The sequence below is a fragment of the Lepidochelys kempii genome, chromosome 9 (assembly GCF_965140265.1).
Source record: "Lepidochelys kempii isolate rLepKem1 chromosome 9, rLepKem1.hap2, whole genome shotgun sequence".
Lineage (NCBI taxonomy): Eukaryota > Metazoa > Chordata > Testudines > Cheloniidae > Lepidochelys > Lepidochelys kempii.
In genome coordinates, this window is record NC_133264.1 from 53,481,947 (window position 1) to 53,501,714 (window position 19,768).

Below are 19,768 nucleotides of genomic sequence, written 5' to 3' on the forward strand. Positions count from 1 at the left end.
AGGGGTGTTGTCCCTTTAACGGCTCTCTTCAATGGGGGCGGGGCGTGTGAAGGGAGAAAGGGATAGACCGAAAGGACAGGAAGACTTTGAAAGCAGGGTTTTTTTTACTATAGTAATTAAAATATCTATTTTAGATAAGGGTGGTCTTTTGAAGGATTTGTTTGAAAACCTATGTCTGAAGATCCAACCATTTAAGGCTTACAATGATTGTGCATTTAAAAATCTGTGCAAGGATTTTTTAGAGATGTGATTTTATAATCTTCACAAACTCACTAATGAAATATTTTTAAAGCAAATTTTAAACTAAAGTCCTGTAGACTGACATGTTCTGAGTAAATATTACAGTAATGCACAACTGTTTTTGTCAGTAAATTCAGAAACTGACAGTATATGCCTGGGACTTGGCAAAAGCCTGTTAAATGGCTTCATTACCACTTGAATGGTTCTTTAACAGTTTAAATGTTGTGCTAATAGGTCCGGCAGGCTGGAAGGCTTTTTCACTTTTAAGTTACTAGGGGTATGTCTTCACTACCCGCCACATCGGCGGGCAGCGATCGATCCAGTGGGGATCGATTTATCGCTTCTAGTCTAGATGCGATAGATCGACCCCCGAGCACTCTCCCGTCGACTCCTGTACTCCGGCGAGAGGCACAGGCAGAGTCGACGGGGGAGCGGCAGCAGTCGACTCACCACGGTGAGGACACCACGGTAAGTCGATCTAAGCACGTCGGCCCGTGGCTCTGCACAGCACAGCAGTCTCTCTCCTCCTCCCCCCCCCCCCCGCCTAGACCCCTGCAGCAGCAGCCGGCTTTGCTTGCCTACCAATTCCACATTGATGGTTCTGTGATTCCCTCAGAGTTCTCCCACATCCTCCTCAGCTACCTCAGCAGCATCTTCAGTACCTCTGTGAGCTCTCCATGCTGAGAAATGTCATAGGTTTCTGGAGCTGGTGTGCTGTCTACACTGGCACTTTACAACACTGAAACTTGCAGTGCTCAGGGGGGTGTTTTTTCACACCCCTGAGCAAGAAAGTTTCAGCACTGTAAAGTGCCAGTGTAGACCAGCTCCTAAATTCAAAGTTGCAACTTGACACATGAATTCAGTGTCATAGTCTTGGAGAATGTGGTCTCTTAATAGCACTGCCCATAAACAAGAGGCTTTGATACAAGAGATTTGACATATGATTTCAATCACAGAATTGCCCTATGTCTCAAGTAGAGGAAGTTAAGATCACTCTAAGGAGTTACCATAGTTCAGCCTCAGTGTAAAGATTCCCCACAGTGCTAGCACTACAGGTGCTGGGCGGCATCCTGCCAAATGTTATAAGAACATAATAACCCTATGCCAAAGGAAGTAGGCGCTGAAGAGCTTTGTGTGTGCTGTTGTGAGTTCTATCCAAAGTACAGCACAATTGATTCAGGACAATTGTAGAACTTCACTATATATAATTCTAGATCCTCCAGGGGCCCAAATAGACACTGTCAAAATTGTTCTTTATTACATGAATGTCAGGACATTCAAAGCAGGATAGCTGTGGGAGCTTCTAGGTGCTTGGAATTCTTGAAAATCAAGCTACTTATTTTGGTTCCTAAATATGGACTTATGACCCCAATTATATCACCATTTTTTAATGTCTTGGCCAGTATAACTAATGGAAAAAATAGCAATTAAAATGAATTATAATAACTGCAACAGGGTAATTGCATTATTTCTATCCATTTATCCTTTTGGCCATGAGTCATTCTTCCAAAGAAACTTTGGAAGTCGTGGACCAGATTCTTTTGAACTACAACTGGTGTAAATCCAGAATAATTACATTGACTCGCATGTGGTTCTATACATTGCCGTTGGTATAACTCAGAGCAGGATTTGGCTTTGTGCTCCTATTGTTTGTCCTGAATGTGTTCCATTTATATAATTTTGTTTTCCTGCAGAAACAGGTTGACTTATAGAAAACAAGGAAATAATATTAATAAGAATACACAATACGGATGCTGGAACTGTTTCACAAGATAAGATTTGGATTTCCGTATATACTTGAATGGGAGTCAATCATTCTTGGGGAGCCCTACCCCAAAAATACAATGTTCTTTCTGAGCTGAGAGGAAACAGTGGAACATACCGTAGTTTTTCAGTGAGCCATTGTTGGATTTAATGATGGAGAGAGGAAGGGCATTGACAAAGCAATATACTGTGCAACAGTATTACTGTGAAGAGATGGATGAATTCACTGTCACTATAGGAGTTTTTTCTAAACTGGCTTAACTTGTTCTGTAGACTTTACAGCCAATTTAAACTTTTTTCTGACCTGGAACACTAGATTATTGCAACGTAACTTCTAATTTTAAAATACCCAAAAACTAGTTATGTGAGTGCAGGGTCAATTCCTCTTTCTGTGAAGGTATAAAAGCCAAGCTTACAGGTTTTAAAATAAAACATAAAATTCAACAATCTCTTTCCTCACAATGTAGTAGTTCTGGGCTCAACTGTAGCGGGAGTGAAATTGGTAATTAAAGTTGCCTATGCATTATTCTGAGATCTCATTTCCAGTGGCCTATAACTTCTTGTAACTTAAGTTTTGGCCTGGAATTTTCTAAGCATAGTCTTTCCTGGAGGGTGCATTTTTCTGGAAAGTGTGAGCAAAAAGAATGGTTCAGCTATTCATAAGAACAAATTTTAACAGTCTCAGTCTGGTAAATGAGAGTGCTGTATTGCTTCGGTAACTCCGGCCATGTCTATGCTACAGACTTTAGTCAACTTAAGCTGCTTTAATTATATCGGTTGTGCGTGTCCACCCAACTCCTTGTGTCGGCAGAGTGTCCACAGTCTGTGCCCTTGCATCGACAAAGAGAGTATAGCATTGTGGGTAGCTATCTCACTGTGCAACTCACCACCTTCTGCCAGTGGGAGATCTGGGAACAGATTGCAGTGCACCATGGGGGCATGTTCACTGTCTCATGATGCAGTTCTTTCTGTCCCATCATTCCATGGACTTCTGACCTTGTTTTGTGCTGTTTTTGAACAGCTCCTGTAAACTGTACTCCCTCCATCTCTGCCTGAAAGCATGGATCCTGAACTGCTGGCCAGTCTGGTGATCAGCGTTAGGGACACAATGCAGCTGGTCATGCAATGTTTCATGAGCTGTGGAATAAAGTAAATATGTGGTGCCTGCCCCGCTATGGGCAATGGAAAGAAATAATTCAAAATTGTTGCTGGCATTCACAGAGCAGCTGCACACAGTGAACTGTCAGTATTGGGCTCAGGAAATGAGCACTGAGTGGTGGGATCAGATCTTGATGCAGGTTTGAGATGACGAGCGATGACTGCAGAAGTTTTGGATATGTAAAGCCATCTTCCCGGAATTGTGTGCGCCGCTTACCTCAGCAAAGCAGCACAAGGACACCAGAATGAGGGCTGCCCTCACAGTGGAAAAGCGAGTGGCAATCGCTGTGTGGAAGCTGGCAACTCCAGACTGCTACTGATCAGTTGCGAATCCGTTTGGAATTGGAAAGTCCACCATAGGGGTTGTCAGATTTCAGAGTAGCAGCTGTGTTAGTCTGTATCTGCAAAAAGAAAAGGAGGACTTGTGGCACCTTAGAGACTAACCAACTTATTTGAGCATAAGCTTTCGTGAGCTAGAGCTCACTTCATCGGATGCATGCAGTGGAAAATACAGTGGGGAGATTTATATACACAGAGAACATGAAACAATAGGTGTTTCCATACACACTGTAATAAGAGTGATCACTTAAGGTGAGCTATTACCAGCAGGAGAGTGGGGGGGGGACCTTTTGTAGTGATAATGAAGGTAGGCCATTTCCAGCAATTGACAAGAACGTCTGAGGAACAGTGGCGGGTGGGAGGGGGGAATAAACATGGGGAAATAGTTCTTCTTTGTGTAATGACCCATCCACTCCCAGTCTTTATTCAAGCCTAAGTTAGTTGTATCCAGTTTGCAAATTAATTCCAATTCAGCAGTCTCTCTCTGGAGTCAGTTTTTGAAGTTTTTTGTTGAAGAATTGCCACTTTTAGGTCTAATTGAGTGACCAAAGAGATTGAAGTGTTCTCCGACTGGTTTTTGAATGTTATAATTCTTGACATCTGATTTGTGTCCATTTATTCTTTTACGTAGAGACTGTCCAGTTTGGCCAATGTACGTGGCAGAGGGGCATTGCTGGCACATAATGCTGTATATCACATTGGTAGATGTGCAGGTGAACGAGCCTCTGATAGTGTGGCTGATGTGATTAGGCCTTATGATGATGTCCCCTGAATAGATATGTGGACAGAGTTGGCAACGGGCTTTGTTGCAAGGATAGGTTCCTGGGTTAGTGGTTCTGTTGTGTGGTGTGTGGTTGCTGGTGAGTATTTGCTTCAGGTTGGGGGCTGTCTGTAAGCAAGGACTGGCCTGTCTCCCAAGATCTGTGAGAGTGATGGGTCATCCTTCAGGATAGGTTGTAGATCCTTGATGCGTTGGAGAGGTTTTAGTTGGGGGCTGAAGGTGACGGCTAGTGGCGTTCTGTTATTTTCTTTGTTGGGCCTGTCCTGTAGTAGGTGACTTCTGGGTACTCTTCTGGCTCTGTCAATCTGTTTCTTCACTTCAGCAGGTGGGTATTGTAGTTGTAAGAACGCTTGATAGAGATCTTGTAGGTGTTTGTCTCTGTCTGAGGGGTTTGGAGCAAATGCGATTGTATCATAGAGCTTGGTTGTAGACAATGGATCGTGTGGTGTGGTCTGGATGAAAACTGGAGGCATGTAGGTAAGCATAGCGGTCAGCAGGTTTCCGGTATAGGGTGGTGTTTATGTGACCATCGCTTATTAGCACCGTAGTGTCCAGGAAGTGGATCTCTTGTGTGGACTGATCCAGGCTGAGGTTGATGGTGGGATGGAAATTGTTGAAATCATGGTGGAATTCCTTAAGGGCTTCTTTTCCATGGGTCCAGATGATGATGTCATCAGTGTAGCACAAGTAGAGTAGGGGCATTAGGGGACGAGAGCTGAGGAAGCGTTGTTCTCAGTCAGCCATAAAAATGTTGGCATACTGTGGGGCCATGCGGGTACCCATAGCAGTGCTGCTGATTTGAAGGTATACATTGTCCCCAAATGTGAAATAGTTATGTGTGTAGAGCCATTAATTGCCTCCTGCTATGAAGGACTGAGACTTGGACTAATGTGCAGGAAATACTTTATAGCTTTGCAGCACTGGGATTCCCTAACTGTAGCGGGGCGATAGTTGGCACACATATCTCAATTTTGTCCCCAGACCATCTTGCGATGGCATAAATCAATCATAAGAGCTACTTCTCCATGGTTTTGCAGGCGCTGGTGGATCATTGGGGTGTTTCACTGACATCAATGTGGATTGGTCAGGGAAGATTCATGATGCATGCATCTTTAGGAACATTGGACTGTATAGAAAGCTGCATGCTGAGACTTTCTTTCAAGACCAGAAGATTCCAATGGGGGATGTGGAAATGCCATAGTGATCCTGGGAGACCTCACCTACACCTTGCTGCCCTGGCTCACAAAGCCTTACACAGGAAACCTAGATAACAGCAAGAAGCACTTCAACAGCAGGCTCAGCTGGTGCCAAATGACTGCTGAATGTGCCTTTGGCAGATTAAAAAGTCATTGGTGGTGCCTTTTTGGCAGATCAGATCTCAATGAGGACAATATTCTGATGGTCGTAGCAGCCTGCTGTGCTCTGCATAATATTTGCGGAGCGAAGGGGGAAAAGCTTCCCCAGGCATGGAGCGCTGAGGTGGATCACCTGGTTGCTGATTTTGGGCAGCCAGATACTAGGGCAATTAGAGGGGCTCAGTGGGGGGCTATTCAAATCAAGGAGGCTTTGAAGGAGCATTTTGACAATGAGCCCCAGCAATGTTCCCTCTAATTTTTTCCATCCATGTGCGGAATACATTTTATGTGCACCGAGGTATATGTCTGTGTGTTCCACCAGTAGAAACAAAAAACCTAGATATAATATATATTTTAAAAAAGTTATCATAGGGATAATTACTCCAGCTAGGACAAGTTAGGCATTTTAGTACTCAGTACTCTAAGAATTAAATTTTAAGTGTTAGAGAAGTAAAAATTATGAAATGCATAGACCAGTCAAAACATTAAAATAACACTTTGAAAATAAAATTACAGAGAATATATGTATATGCAGGAAGTTCCAAGAAGTAACAACAATAATAATACAAGTATGTTTTGGGAGGTGAGTGTGAAAGTGTGTGTGTGTGAGAGAGAGAGAGACAGTGTGTGTGGGGGGCGGGGGGAGGCTGCTGGGGAAAGCCTTGCACTGTCTCTCTAAGATGCTCACTGAAAGTCTCCTGCTCTGTTCTGAGCCCTGTTATCTCCCCTCCCCTGCTCTGTGAAGTTGGGGTACATGGAGTGGGGGAGAGAGAGTGAGTGTGTGTGTGAGAGAGAGAGAGACACTGAGCTGGCTGCTGGGGAAATCTCAGAAAAAGTGCACAGTCTCTTTAAGAAAGGCACACTCTCAAACCGCAACAGCTCCAAGTTCTCCTGAGCCAGGCTGTCCCCTCTGCCATGCTCTGCGGAGAAGGGGTACAGTGGAGGGGGACACCCTAACATCAGCACCCTCCCCGCCCCCCTGGCTCTGCACAGCCAGCAGGAGGGTCCCGAGAGCAGCTGCAGGATGGAGGAATGTGGGGGAAAGGCACCTGAACACATGCTGCTGGCTGTGTGTGCTCTGCTATCAGCTGGGCAGCACTTACATCTCTCCTGCGTGGCTTCCCGAGTGCACAGCTTACAGGGAACACAGAGCCCCAGTAATGTGTCTTTGTGATACATTTGGCCAGGCAATGTTTACTTGCAGCCTTGAATGACCCCCATAATGCTTTCTTCCTGAGCTTTAATTGTAGTGAGCTAATGTTCCTGCCTATAGCCACTGTCTGAATTTTAGCAGCAAATACCGTGTGCATGACACACAGACTCATTTTGTTTCAAAGACTACACTTTAATTAAAGGATAAAATGCCTTTTTGTTTGTTTGTTTGCTTGCTTGCTTGCTTGCAAACAGGACATACCAGTGAGGGACAGTCTCTCAGTTAAGGCTCTCACAGCTGTAACTCCAGCTTTCATCGTGAAACCAGTCTCTAGGGAGGGAGTGCAAAGGGTACTGCAAAGGAACAGGAACATGTGAGGAATGTGTTGAGGGAGTTTGGGGAGGGCATGGAATAGCGTTCTGTATTGGCTGCAGGGGGAGTCGTGTACAGATGTGCTCAGACTGCAGCGCTGTAAGAGATTTGAGTATCTCTGTCTGGCTCTCCAGTAGCTTTATCATCCTCTCCTGCTTCTGTGTCCTTTCAAGGCTATCCAATCTGAATTTGTCTTCCTCCACACTCTTGTTTTGCTATCTGCTGTATCTGTTGACTGCAGCACTTCATGAAACATATCGTCCTTACTCCTGCTGGTTCAACTCCTTATCAGATGGAGGTGCTCCGCCGCTGTGTAGGAGTTGGTCCTCAAGGACACATCTGCAGGAAACAATAAACAGAGACAGTATTGTGAGTGGACACACTGTGAATCACAAAAGTCTCACACACCTCTTTCTCATTGTTCCTTGGCTTGCACACAGCTCAGCGAGAGTCCCAAATATGGTGAGTTCAGTGCTGGAAGGGGGGATGGGCAAAAAGGGACAAAAGGTCTGGAGTTTTGTGAAGAGGGTGTTAGCCGACAGCCAAGGATGTTTGGTGAGGTGCCAGCTATGCCCGTTTATACCATCCGTGACTTTAACCGCGAGGACGCACTGTCCCTTCGCGGCGGGCAGCCCGGGCTAGGCTGACGGATGCCCCAAGGTCCTAACCACCCGTGACTTTAACTGCTAGAGCTCAGAGCTCCTTCGCAGCGGGCAGTCAATACTGACTGACAGGTGCCCCAATGGCAGCACTAAGAGCCTCTCCACACCCGTGACTTTAACTGCTAGAGCTCAGAGCTCCTTCGCAGCGGGCAGCCAGGATTGACTGACAGGTGCCCCAAGAGTTTGCCCCGTGGAGGCGGCACAACTCAATGCTAGGCTCTTAGTACTCTCACCTAATGGCCAGGCTTTAGAGCCAAAACGGCTGAGGTTCTTTAATTGTGTTGGCTGCTTTACAGTAAACCAGAGAAACAAGTCAGGCTTATGCATAAATGGTTACCAAAATTTATTAAGCTAGATTCTAATCATGTGGTTACAAAATTGCTAGTGCCTACTTATTTAAATGTAGAGATGTTACACACACAAACAAGTTACAAAACTGAAGCCACAATCCCAAAGAAAGAAAACAAAGTATAGAGCTCTATTTCAAAATATGTGTACACTAAAGATAGGAGATCAGGTGTGGGTGCTTCTTACCCTCCTTGCATCTCTCGATTCCAGCGGTGCCAAGCCAGGATCGGTCACTCAATTCCGCGGAAAGACGAATAAGGGACAAGGCGTAGGGACCCTCTTAGCTGCAGAAGCCTTGGGAGGCTGTCACTTATCTGACCAGCAGATAGATAGTGAAAAGCACTCAAGAATCATGGTGCTGTAGGTCCCCTACTTATACCTCTGTACTCCTTTATTCTCTTTCTCCTTTCTTATGCCAAATTGAGGCTGGTCTGTCTGGGCGACGCCAGCTTTCGCAAGAGTAGTTTACACTTGCAAGGGAGAGAAACAATAAGTTTCGACTACTGGACATTTCTTTTATCAGGGTAAATATTTTCCCACCTAGGATGTTGGTGTGTGTGCATCACGCTATTTAGTTGGGGCTAAGAGCCATGTCTGTCACAGGGCCTCTGCCTGCTGTGAGCTTAATCGTCGTATCTGTTCCCAGAGGCACATTGTAGCAGCACACCTGTGCTTTCACAGCTTCAAAGGCTGGGCTGGAATATATGTTAAGTGCCCTGTTCCTGCTTCCGCCTGTGTTTCCAGCAATGCTGGTCTGAGGGGTGGGGTGGCTGTCTGGCTACAGAGGGTCACTACATGTACTTAGGGAGAGTATTCTAAATATTTCACTCTTTTCCATAAGCTGGGGTAATTGAATCCAATATCTCACTCCTGAGAGTAACCTAGGATGCAAGGGTACTGCTCCTGGATGTGTGCGGCTTCAGACAGGGTCCACATGTTCACCTGTATGCCACTTTGGTCCCTGCAGAAATAATTGCCAGTTAGCATGGCAAAGTTTCCTACAGCATGGGGAAGGAACAAGGCAGCTCTGCCAAGGAACCTTGTGGGGAGGATTAGAGTACCTACAGGAAAGCTTCCTAGAGATCATGATGGAGGATTCCTGGGACAAACTTCTCCACTGGTCCCCCACTGCATAGCTGTGTAGGCTCTGTTAATTTCTATCCCTTATCTCTCCTCGGTCATATAACAAAGTAAATGAGACCTCAGTCTCCTATCATTGTGCATATCAAAGTAAAAGGCATGCTTACCAGAGCTTGTCTCTTCTGCTTCATGCACACCAGAGCCAGCGTGCTGGGACTGGCTAGACCCCTCCAGAGTCAAAATTAGGTCCTGGCTTGCCATGTCACCAGACAACCCTATCACATGTCCCATGTCCCCCTCCAACTCCACTTCCTCATCCATCACTTGGTCTTTGGGATTGACTCTGCTGGCTATTGCCTCCAGTCCCCCTGAAGTATCCACAGGGCTCTCGGCAGTGGCACTGAGGTCACCACTGAGTATGGCTTGCAGCTTCTCATAAAAGCAGCATGTCTTTGGTGCCACACCAGAGCGATGGTTGGCCTTCCTTGCCTTCTGGTATGCTTGCCTCAGCTCCTTGATCTTAACATAGCATTGCTGTGTGTCCCTTTTGTGTCCCGTGTCCTGCATGCCACAAGCAATCTGCACGTAGATATCAAAATTCCTACAGCTTGAGCGAAGCTGCAACGGCACAGCCTCCTCTCCCTACAGATCCAACAGCTCTGGTGTACTCCAAGCAGGACCATGTCTGTTGCGGAAATCAGCATGGTCAGCTGGGAACATGCTGTGTGAACAGTCCAGGCTGAGCAAAGGAAGAGGAATTTCAGAAATTCCTGGGCCTCTAAATGGGGGTGGGCACATGCGTGTGTAACTGCAGGGCAGCGGAGTTCAAACTGCTGACCAGAGTGGTCATGATGGGCATTGTGGGGCACCTCCTGGAGGCCAGTTAAGGCGATATAAGTAAGCTCAGTGTCTCCACTGATGCTGTGTCACTCTGCGCCACAAAAAGCTCTATGTTGCTTGTTGACGTGGTTTTATTTTGTTGATGTAGTAAAGGAGTTATATTGGTGAGAGGAGTGTTTCAGGGTGTACACTCCCACTGTTTTGTCGATGAAAGCTAACTTTTGTCAACAAAATTCTGTAGTGTAGACAAGCCTCCATCTTAATAAAATGTTGATGTTTCTCTCATTTGGTGCACAAGACTACATAGGAATTTTTGTCTCCTTCACTGCATATTTAAATCGCTTATCAGAAAGCTCACCATACCCTTTCATAACATGAGACTTATAAAGCCTTATAAAACTAGGAAATGCTCAATTAAGGCCTCAGCAGCATATACCCCCCCAAAAGCCTCCTGTTGCAAGAAATACTACACAGATTTCTATATTCTGCAAAATGCAGTTAAGGTGCAGCTTCTCCCACAAGATAACCTTAATTCTGCCCTGTGGGAGTGGGAGTACCTTACTCCTCCCCATTTCCTCTCTGCTACCAATGCTCCAAATTAGGACTCCTGTTCAAACAGTCCAGTGCGATCTTCAGTGTGGCCTGTGTACCAGCACTGATATGGGGAGAAATCATACTGAGCACACTAAGCTGCTTCAGGTCTTTGCTTCCAGCAGCATAACCACAAATAGAGACTAACAGTCCACTAGAGGATTTTGTACAGTGACTGTCCTGTTGTAAAGGGTGCCAGGTAGGGAGAAAATGATATATATTCCTGAAGAAGAGCTCTGTGTAGCTCAAAAGCTTGTCTTTCACCAATAGAAGTTGATCCAAGAAAAGATATCCCCTTGCCCACCTTCTCTCTAATATCCTGGGACGAGCACAGCAAAATTTATCCCTGTGATACTTGTCCCAAGCACCTTCCTTTCCCTCTTCCCCTCCCCCTCCAACCTCTTTACCTACATACACATTCACCAATTGACTCTACTCCCTTTTTCACTTAACCAAACCAATTCTCATTGCTCCCTCCCAGCTCAGAAGGTTTTCAGACACCTGTCTCTCTGCTCAGAAACACCCACTCCTGCCTCACTGGGAAACTCTAACGTTTCCGGGCAGGAAGTGCTACAGGTGAGGGTTTGTAGTAATCAAACATAGGATTGCTATTAAAAAAATTGTCATATCAGATTAAACCAGTGATTCACTATCCTTGTCAAAAGTTAATCAATACCAGATATTGCAGATTAAGGTATGGCCCCCTCATAATGGCCATTAATAAAGTAACATGCCCTTACAGGAAACTCTGCTCACACCAACCAGTTGACTTACCTCCTAGGTACAAGGGTTTACATTTTACATTTGTATCTTATTTAATCTAACTGAATTTTAGGCACCCATGTGAACAAGATGACAATTTGAACCCTACCAAGCTCGGACTCAGTATCTTGTGGAAGTGAATTCCATAGGTTGGCTATGCATATGTGAGGGTAGGAAGGATTCTGGAGCAGTTGTAAGAAAGCTTCAGTAAGGGATTTTCCACAATACGTTTGTGGAATCCTTGTTTTGTTTTTAAAAGGACATTTAAAAAAATTAGGAGAGGAAATGTATAAACTTCAAAATGAGGGTGTTTTTTTTTTTTTAAATTGGTCAGTTTTTTCTTCGCTGTAATATGTGATTGTTGTAGAGTTCTCGCTGTAAGTGCATGGGTTATTTTTTGTGAGTGGTGGTGAAAGAAGGGAGGAGTGTTATAAAAATAGCCATCAAAACTCACCTACCTTACTTGATATTTAGTTAAAATTAATAAATCTAATAATAAATCAAATTAGGTATTCTTTAGCATGCAGTTGAAGCATGAAAAAATATCTAGTATATCCACAGCTGGCTACAAGCTGAAAATAAAGACAATATTTAATGCTGATAACTACTTTTGCATTCACTTTAGAAGGATCTTGGGTCTGTCTATTCACTTGATTTATTTAAACTGGCCTATTGAAAATCAGTTTTGGTCACTTGTGCACGTGCCTATTTAACCCGTTTTGTAAAAAATTACACTTTAGTTTGTTTCCAGAACGAGTAATGGTCACAGTTCCTTCTTGTCTTGTCTTTTTTAGATCAAGCTTCAGAAGTGCAAGTGACAATGATGCTGACAGAAAGCTGTAAACTCCGAGGCCTTCATCACAGGTCAGTACTGATACTTTAAAGCCTCTTATGGTGAGAGTGAAATTAAATTTATATCCATGTGTATTGAAGATAATATTTAAGCGGCTTTTCAGTGTTAAAAATTTCAGAAACAAATCACTTCCAAACTTAAATGAACAGTACTTCAGCCAAAAAATGTTTGGCAAAGTTATAAAAAGCTGAAAAGGCTCTTTAAGAATGAACACTAAAGTAAAGAGCATTTAGCATGCACCTTTTAGCACCTCACAATCCCATGAAGTGCTGCAGGCACTTGCTCCAGAGACTATATAAATTAACAGGTTTGTTACATGTGCTGTCTTGCTGATGCTGAAGAAGGCAGCGTATGTGCTGTCAGACTTACATCCCATCCACACCCCTGTTATCTTCCAGCCATAGCCAGTAGCACACAGTCATCACAAAATCCTGCCAATAATTCCTGTACACCACTGTGACATACACACTCCAGACTATCTGTATCACCCCTCTAACCTGGGGTGCCCTTTACACTGCTTTGCTACTCTAGCTTCCAGCATGGGCTGCTCACAAACAGCCTCCAGAATGCAGGTCAAACCCAGCTACGTCTGTGTGCTGCAGCTAACCAGCCATGCTTTGGCTCTTGCTAGCCTTGATTATATTGTGGGGGTGTCCCCAAGACACCCCCAGGCCTAATTTCTTGCCAGAAATGTGTGTTCTGTACTGCCCAGCTCTCTTCTGGACAGTACAAGCTTATTTAAAGACTGTCATTTTATTAATAGAAATTATATGCACACATCTTGTTATCCCAAAGGGAGTTTCCCAGACACTTCAGTTTAAACACACTGGGTTAGATAAAACAAGTTTATTAACTACAGAGAGAGAGATTTTAAATGTGTACAAGTAATGAATCCTAAAAGTCAGAAATGGTTACGAGAAAAATAAAGATAAAATGCAACTAGTGCCTAACTTAACAAACTATATTAAATTCAAAGCACAGTTTCTCACCACATGATCTCAACAGTCTTACTGGACAAACTTCTTAGGCCAGGACCATTTCTGTTTAATGGCTGCTTCCTTTGTCCGTACTCACGCAATGAATAAATTAATGGTGGGGAAGTGGGGGTGCCTTGGGATGTCTGCATCTTCTTATAGTCCTGTCCTTCCTGTGGGAAGCATTTCCACCTGGGAGCAAGGAGAACAGGCAGTCTGTGTGGAAGGGGACTTTCTGTGCTGTTTCTTTACTAAGATGTAGATTTTTTTTTTTTTGTGCCCCTTTCCTGCCAAAGAATGGCTGCTTAGCAAGTAGTTGGTCCATCAGCCTTGTTTACACCTGTCTGAGGCATCAGCTTGCCCTTTGTCTCTGAGAAACTGGTTTGGCTGTTCCCTAGACATCTCCGGAAAACTTACTGGCCACGTCTACACTGCAAAATTAAGTCAATCTGACTTGCGTCAACATACAACTGCCACAGTAATTACACCACTTGTGCACTCTTTACGCTTTACTCCTGGTATTGGCGGTGCACATCCTCACCAGGAGCACTTGTATCAATTGTACTGTCAGTGTAGGGCATTTGTAGGACAGCTCCTGAAAGCCAGTAACTGTCAATGTAAATAACACCAGACTACATCGACCTTGACTACACTGCTCATGGAGATAAGTCAATGTAGTCGGGCAGTTACGTTGGTGAGAATGAAATTAAATGTAGACACTTCACAGGTCGACATAAGTAGCCTTGCATTGACCAAACTCTGTAGAGTAGACCAAACCTTAGGGCTGGTCTACATTACCATGGTAAATAGATCTAAGTTACGTGAATAATGTAACTGAAGTCGATGTAGCTACATCCACTTAACCCCGGTGTCTACACTCCACTGTGTCGATGGGAGATGCTCTCCAATTGATTTAGCATATCTTCACCAGACCTGTTAAATTGACACAACTGCATCGATCGCAGCAGTGCCAGTTTAGCCTTAGTCATGATCTCAGCTTACGTTTATAACTTCACATATAATGCTGCTGCATACATATTGCCATGATGTTATTGATCAGAAAATTGAGTTTTTAAATGATATCTCAGAACGCATGCTTGGTACAAAGATTATTACAGTAGTGTATATAGCAGGGGTCTCTCACACTCGGCCCACAGGCTGCATGCAGCCCGCGGAGTTACGGAGTTATTTCTTGGGGCCCACCAGCTGCCCGCGACCCCCCCCCCAGCATTTACCTAGAGTGGCTCCGGCCCGGTGTGCACCGGGGGCAGGGCAGGCTCCCTCCCTGCCTGCTTGCCTTGCCCCCGTGCCGCTCCAGGAAGCGGCCAGGACCTGGAGGAGAGGGGGCACAGCAGTCTGTGTGTTGCCTTGGCCGTGCCTCCAGGCACCGCCCCCAACAACTCCCATTGGCTGCGGTTCCCCGTTCCCAGAGTCCGCCCCCTGAATCCCTCCTGCAGCCGAACCCCCTGCCGCACCCCGGACCCCTCCTGCACCCCACCCGTGTTCCGCACCCCGACCCCCTGCCCTGAGCCCTCTGCCGCACCCCGTACCTCTCCCGCACCCCGCATGCCTCCTGTCCCACCCCTCCTGCACCCTGACCCCTGGCCACATCCCGCACCCCTCGGGGGCAGGGAAGGGACGGAGTTGGGGTGGGGATTTCGGGGAAGGAGTTGCAATGGGAGCAGGGAAGAGGTGGGGCAGGGGCGGGGCCTCATGGAAGGGGTGGAGTGGGGGCGGGGCCAGGGGGTCAGTGATGCAGCCCTCGGGCCAATGTACTAGTCCTCATGTAGCCCTTGTGGTCATTTGAGTTTGAGACCCCTGGTATATAGGGTGTGGAGTTGGGTACATTCTGTCACCTACATTCTATCACTACCTATACATCACGCTATTAAGTATTCTTACATATCAAGAGATAAATCCTCCCAGTAGTGTTATGACAATGATCTACAAGGAGTGCAATGGATGCAAAAAAAGGATAAGCCTCCAGGCAGTACTATGTGTTGCTAAATAGGAAGAATCTAGGATGTAAGTATGCTTAATAGCATGAGTGTAGTGTACATGAATTATTGTCATGATTTTGTGGGGTCTGTATTCTAGGGAATTATGTACGTCATCCAAGACAATCTTCATTCACTGGGGTTTGAGATGTCACTGAGTGCTTCAATTGGTCTTCAGAATCCTTTACTGGTAATGGCATGTGAGCAGGAAGGAATCCAGTTAGACATTCAAATCCAGCTTAACATTCAAGTCTCACGTATTAGCAATTGAACAATCTTGTAATCTGAAGGAGTTTGATATGGAAATCATTGAAACACAAAGAAGATCCACCCTGCCTTTTTAAGTCACTTTTCTTTGCAGAGTCATGCTTAATTTAAAATTCTAGTTTAAGGCTAAAAAGATAGATTGGATTAAAGGAAATAAACAAAATAATGCTTCCCATGAAAATGCTCAAATGTATCAGTGTAAAAGTATATTTCCTTTTTTCTCCCTTCTCCCCCAATCTGATTTCTGTGTTTAGATTGTAAACTTTTTCTGGGGAGGGGCTCTTACTGTATATATATGTATATTTGTATGTATGTATTGTGACAAAGTTCCTCCTCTGCCCTGGTGGGTCCTGTGCTTATTGGCGGATTTGCTTGTCTCAGAGGTTCATGGCAGCCCTCAATTTGGCCACTTTCATGGCTCAAATCTGCCATTCACTCAGTTAGCCTCATCACTGGCCAGCATGGGGAAAAGGAAGAACAATCCCCGCAATCTCTGCTGATCCACCTAGTGGATCAGGGAACAGGCCAGAGACCTTCCCCTCTGATGGAACCCACAATCCAGGTCAACTCCTCCGGTATCAAGTAGGGAGTTGGAGGGATGGGGAGAAACCCCAGCCTGCCCTCTACTCCGGGTTCCAGCCCAGGGCCCTGTGGATTGCAGCTGTCTACAGTGGCTCCTGTAACAGCTGCGTGACAGCTACAACTCCCTGGGCTATTTCCCCATGGCCTCCTCCCAACACCTTCTTTATTCTCGCCACAGTACCTTCATCCTGATGTCTGATAATGCTTGTACTTCTCAGTATTCCAGTAGTATGCCTTCTCACTCCCAGCTTCTTGTGCCTCTTGCTCCCAGCTCCTCACTCACTCACTCACTCACACTCACACACACACACCACAAACTGAAGTGAGCTTCTTTTTAAACCCAGATGCCCTGATTAGCCTGCCTGTCTTAATTGATTCTAACAGCTTCTTGATTGGCTGCAGGTGTTCTAATCAGCCTGTCTGCGTTAATTGTTTCCAGAAAGTTCCTGATTGTTCTGGAGCCTTCCCTGTTACCTTACCCAGGGAAAAGGGACCTACTTAACCTGGGGCTAATATATCTGCCTTCTGTCACTCTCCTATAGCCATCTGGCCTGACCCTGTCACAGTATGTATGTATGTATGCAGTGCCTAGGAAACTGGGACAGCAATCCTGGTTAGAGTCCAAAGGCATAACTAAAATACAAACACTGATGTAGTGAAGATCTGGAATGCTGAAACAGATTTTAAAAAGAAGGCTTTGGAATTTGCATCAAAAGTACTATATAAAGAAATTACTAGCGCTGGTTGAGAATTTTGTAAAAGACTTTTCCATAGTCAGTTGGGGAAAACTGAAACAAAATATTATGTGGGTAGCTTTGACCCAGATCAGAATTGTTGAACAGAACCAAAACACTTCATTTTTAAATTAGATCTGCTGTTTTGCGTGGTGCATCTTAGGAGATTCAGCCAGCCAGTAATGACACAGTAGCTTCAGCACCCATAAATCCCTGCAGCATCACAGGCAGATGAGTTTAAAATTAAGCTGACTCAGAATGAAACATTTTGATTTGGCACTTCCAACTCAGTATTTTTCAGACTTTTGTTCCATGAAAATATTCAAATGTTGACTTTTCTTCCTTGTGTAGGACAAATGTCAAAATATCATTTTCCAGCAAAATGGAAATGCCAAATTTTTGCTCAGTTCTATAAACTATGCTTATTGTAATATAATGGAATCTGTAACATGTATAGGTGCATTTTAAAGAGATGGATACATTTCCAAACTGAAGATACACTCATAGTTTGTGTAAAGAATAATCTTCAGTGGGATTTTATCTTTAATCAGCTTTGGATCATGCAAAAGTTTTTTTTCTTGATGGAAAGCTACTCAGATGTTTGCACGCATTCCTAAACATCAGCTTCAAGTTATTTGGAGATCTTGTTACTTTGTTTTGTTAAATAATCAATTGCCTTTTCTACTGTACTTCTATTTATCATTTATAGTGTGTTCTTTTGTTTAGATGACTTGCTAACTTTGATCAGATATCACCTTTCTAAAATTAGGAGTGTCTGCTCTCATGTTTCAGGAACCTGCTCCCTATCACCCATGTCTGTATAGAAGATGGGGAGAAACCCATGGTGCTGCTGCCTTTCATGAACTGGGGGAACCTTAAGCTGTTCCTGCGCCAGTGCAAGTTAGTAGAGGCCAACAATCCTCAGGTAAGAAACGGCTAATTTAAAACTTCAATGTTTTAGTTGGTAGAACTTTGTTCAGACTTTAAGATCCAGCTGTGGAGACAGTACAGGGATGACTTTTCCAGAGCTGAATGAATTGGAAAGCCTGTTCCAGAGCTGAATGAATTGAAACTTAAAAGCAGACATGGGAAGTGTATGTTTTGTGGTTCACAAGAAAAAGTAATTTTTCTGTGCATTTATCACAGGCAGTTGTTTACTCCAGTGTCTTATTAATTACAGCAACTCCCTATTTTTACTGTAAGTTGGGAGTGTTACATTAATCATTTGTTTCACTTTGCATTCTATCTGTTTTCAGATTAATATTTTACAGCTGAACATCACAGGTTCTTTTAAAATATGATAATTTACTTGCCTCATTTGTAGAGCAAGAACAAGAATTTCAAATATCGGAATCTAAAGTGAGGTTCTGATATCAGTAGTTAAATATCTGCCTTGTTTTCAAAAATTCTGAGCACCAAACAGCTTCCTTCCATTGCTTTGTGCATTTTCTTGCCTACATGATAACCTCAGGTCATGTGCATCTTGGAAGTGAGGCAGCACTGTGTTGTAACTCAGTCTGTCAGTGTGGCCCCATCTCCTAAGGTGTGCCTTGAAAGCAGCAGTTCTTTGTAGGATCCTTGCCTCATTCACTGTGCTCGGTGAGGTGACTCCATAGGCACCCTTTACCTCCCTGAGTGCACTCCTTACATGCTGTATGCATTTTTGTTATCTAGCCAAATAGTTTGAGTATGGGGTATGTCCTTCTTTTTCTCAGAAAAACTTTAAGAAAATATTAATGTTGCAATTGCTCATTCCACCCAGAAATGCCAAAGTTAAGACTCTACTGCAACCTGAACTCCACTTCCTAGTGTGAGCACTGCTGTAATCTTTGATTACGCAGCTGTCTACTATTTCTGACATATAATTCAGTATCACACTTCTTTTCATGCATATATAGTACATTAATAATTGTAATAGGCTTTGTATCGAACATTCACAGAACTGCACAGTGGAAGATGCTACAGAGGTATATCGTTCTAACTTTAAAAAAAAATATTTGAGAAACAAAATAGACGGTAGAATTAAATTATAATGCACGCACAAGAGGGGTTAGTTTTGCACAACTTTAACTTTTGACATTTCTTGAATTTTGATTACTTAACTATGCATGCTTAATGTTTTATTTATATTTAATGCACTTGTTATAAATTAATCATAACATTTCCATTAATAGTCTTAATTTTGAAGTTCTCTGTTAATGTTTTTTAAAAGAAAATCTTGAGGAAACTTCAGCAAATTGGAAGTGACTTAATCCTTTTATCTCTATTTCCTTTGACCTATATCATATAGGTCGGGGGGTGGGGTGGAGAGGGGAGGTGTGTGTCTGGAACTTGAACAATTTACCAAAAGTGCTTGCTTAATGTTACTAAATTAAATATAATGATGTATTAGCAATCGCTTCATGTTTTTTGAGATGGGCAGTGGGAACTGATAGCATTAAGAGAAACGCAAATGAGAAGTATACAAGCTAATTTGGGCATGGGGCCCTTTTCATAGATTCATAGATATTAAGGTCAGAAGGGACCATTATGATCATCTAGTCCGACCTCCTGCACAACGCAGCCCACAGAATCTCATCCACCCACTCCTGCGAAAAACCTCTCCCCTATCTCTGAGCTATTAAAGTCCTCGAATCATAGTTTAAAGACTTCAAAGAGCAGAGAATCCTCCAGCAAGTGACCCGTGCCCCATGTTACAGAGGAAGGCGAAAAACCTCCAGGGCCTCTTCCAATCTGCCCTGGAGGAAAATTCCTTCCCCACCCCAAATATGGCGATCAGCTAAACCCTGAGCATATGGGCAAGATTCACCAGCCAGATACCCAGGGAAGAATTTTCTATAGTAACTCAGATCCCACCCCATCTAACATCCCATCACAGGCCATTGGGCCTATTTACCATGAATATTTAAAGATCAA

The 19,768-nt window shown here is 44.0% G+C and overlaps 1 protein-coding gene across 5 annotated transcripts in view; it reads left to right on the forward strand.

Moving 5' to 3' along the window:
- RYK (receptor like tyrosine kinase) overlaps positions 1-19,768 on the forward strand; it is a 174,579-nt gene that overhangs the window by 118,532 nt on the left and 36,279 nt on the right. For all 5 annotated transcript variants that reach the window (XR_012160844.1, XM_073360374.1, XM_073360373.1 and 2 more), the window contains 2 exons: positions 12,240-12,309; positions 17,645-17,777. Coding sequence is in view for 4 of the 5 variants with exons in the window: in XM_073360374.1 (XP_073216475.1) it covers positions 12,240-12,309; positions 17,645-17,777 (203 nt within the window). In the remaining variant the exon portion in view is untranslated. The remainder of the gene's footprint in view (positions 1-12,239; positions 12,310-17,644; positions 17,778-19,768) is intronic.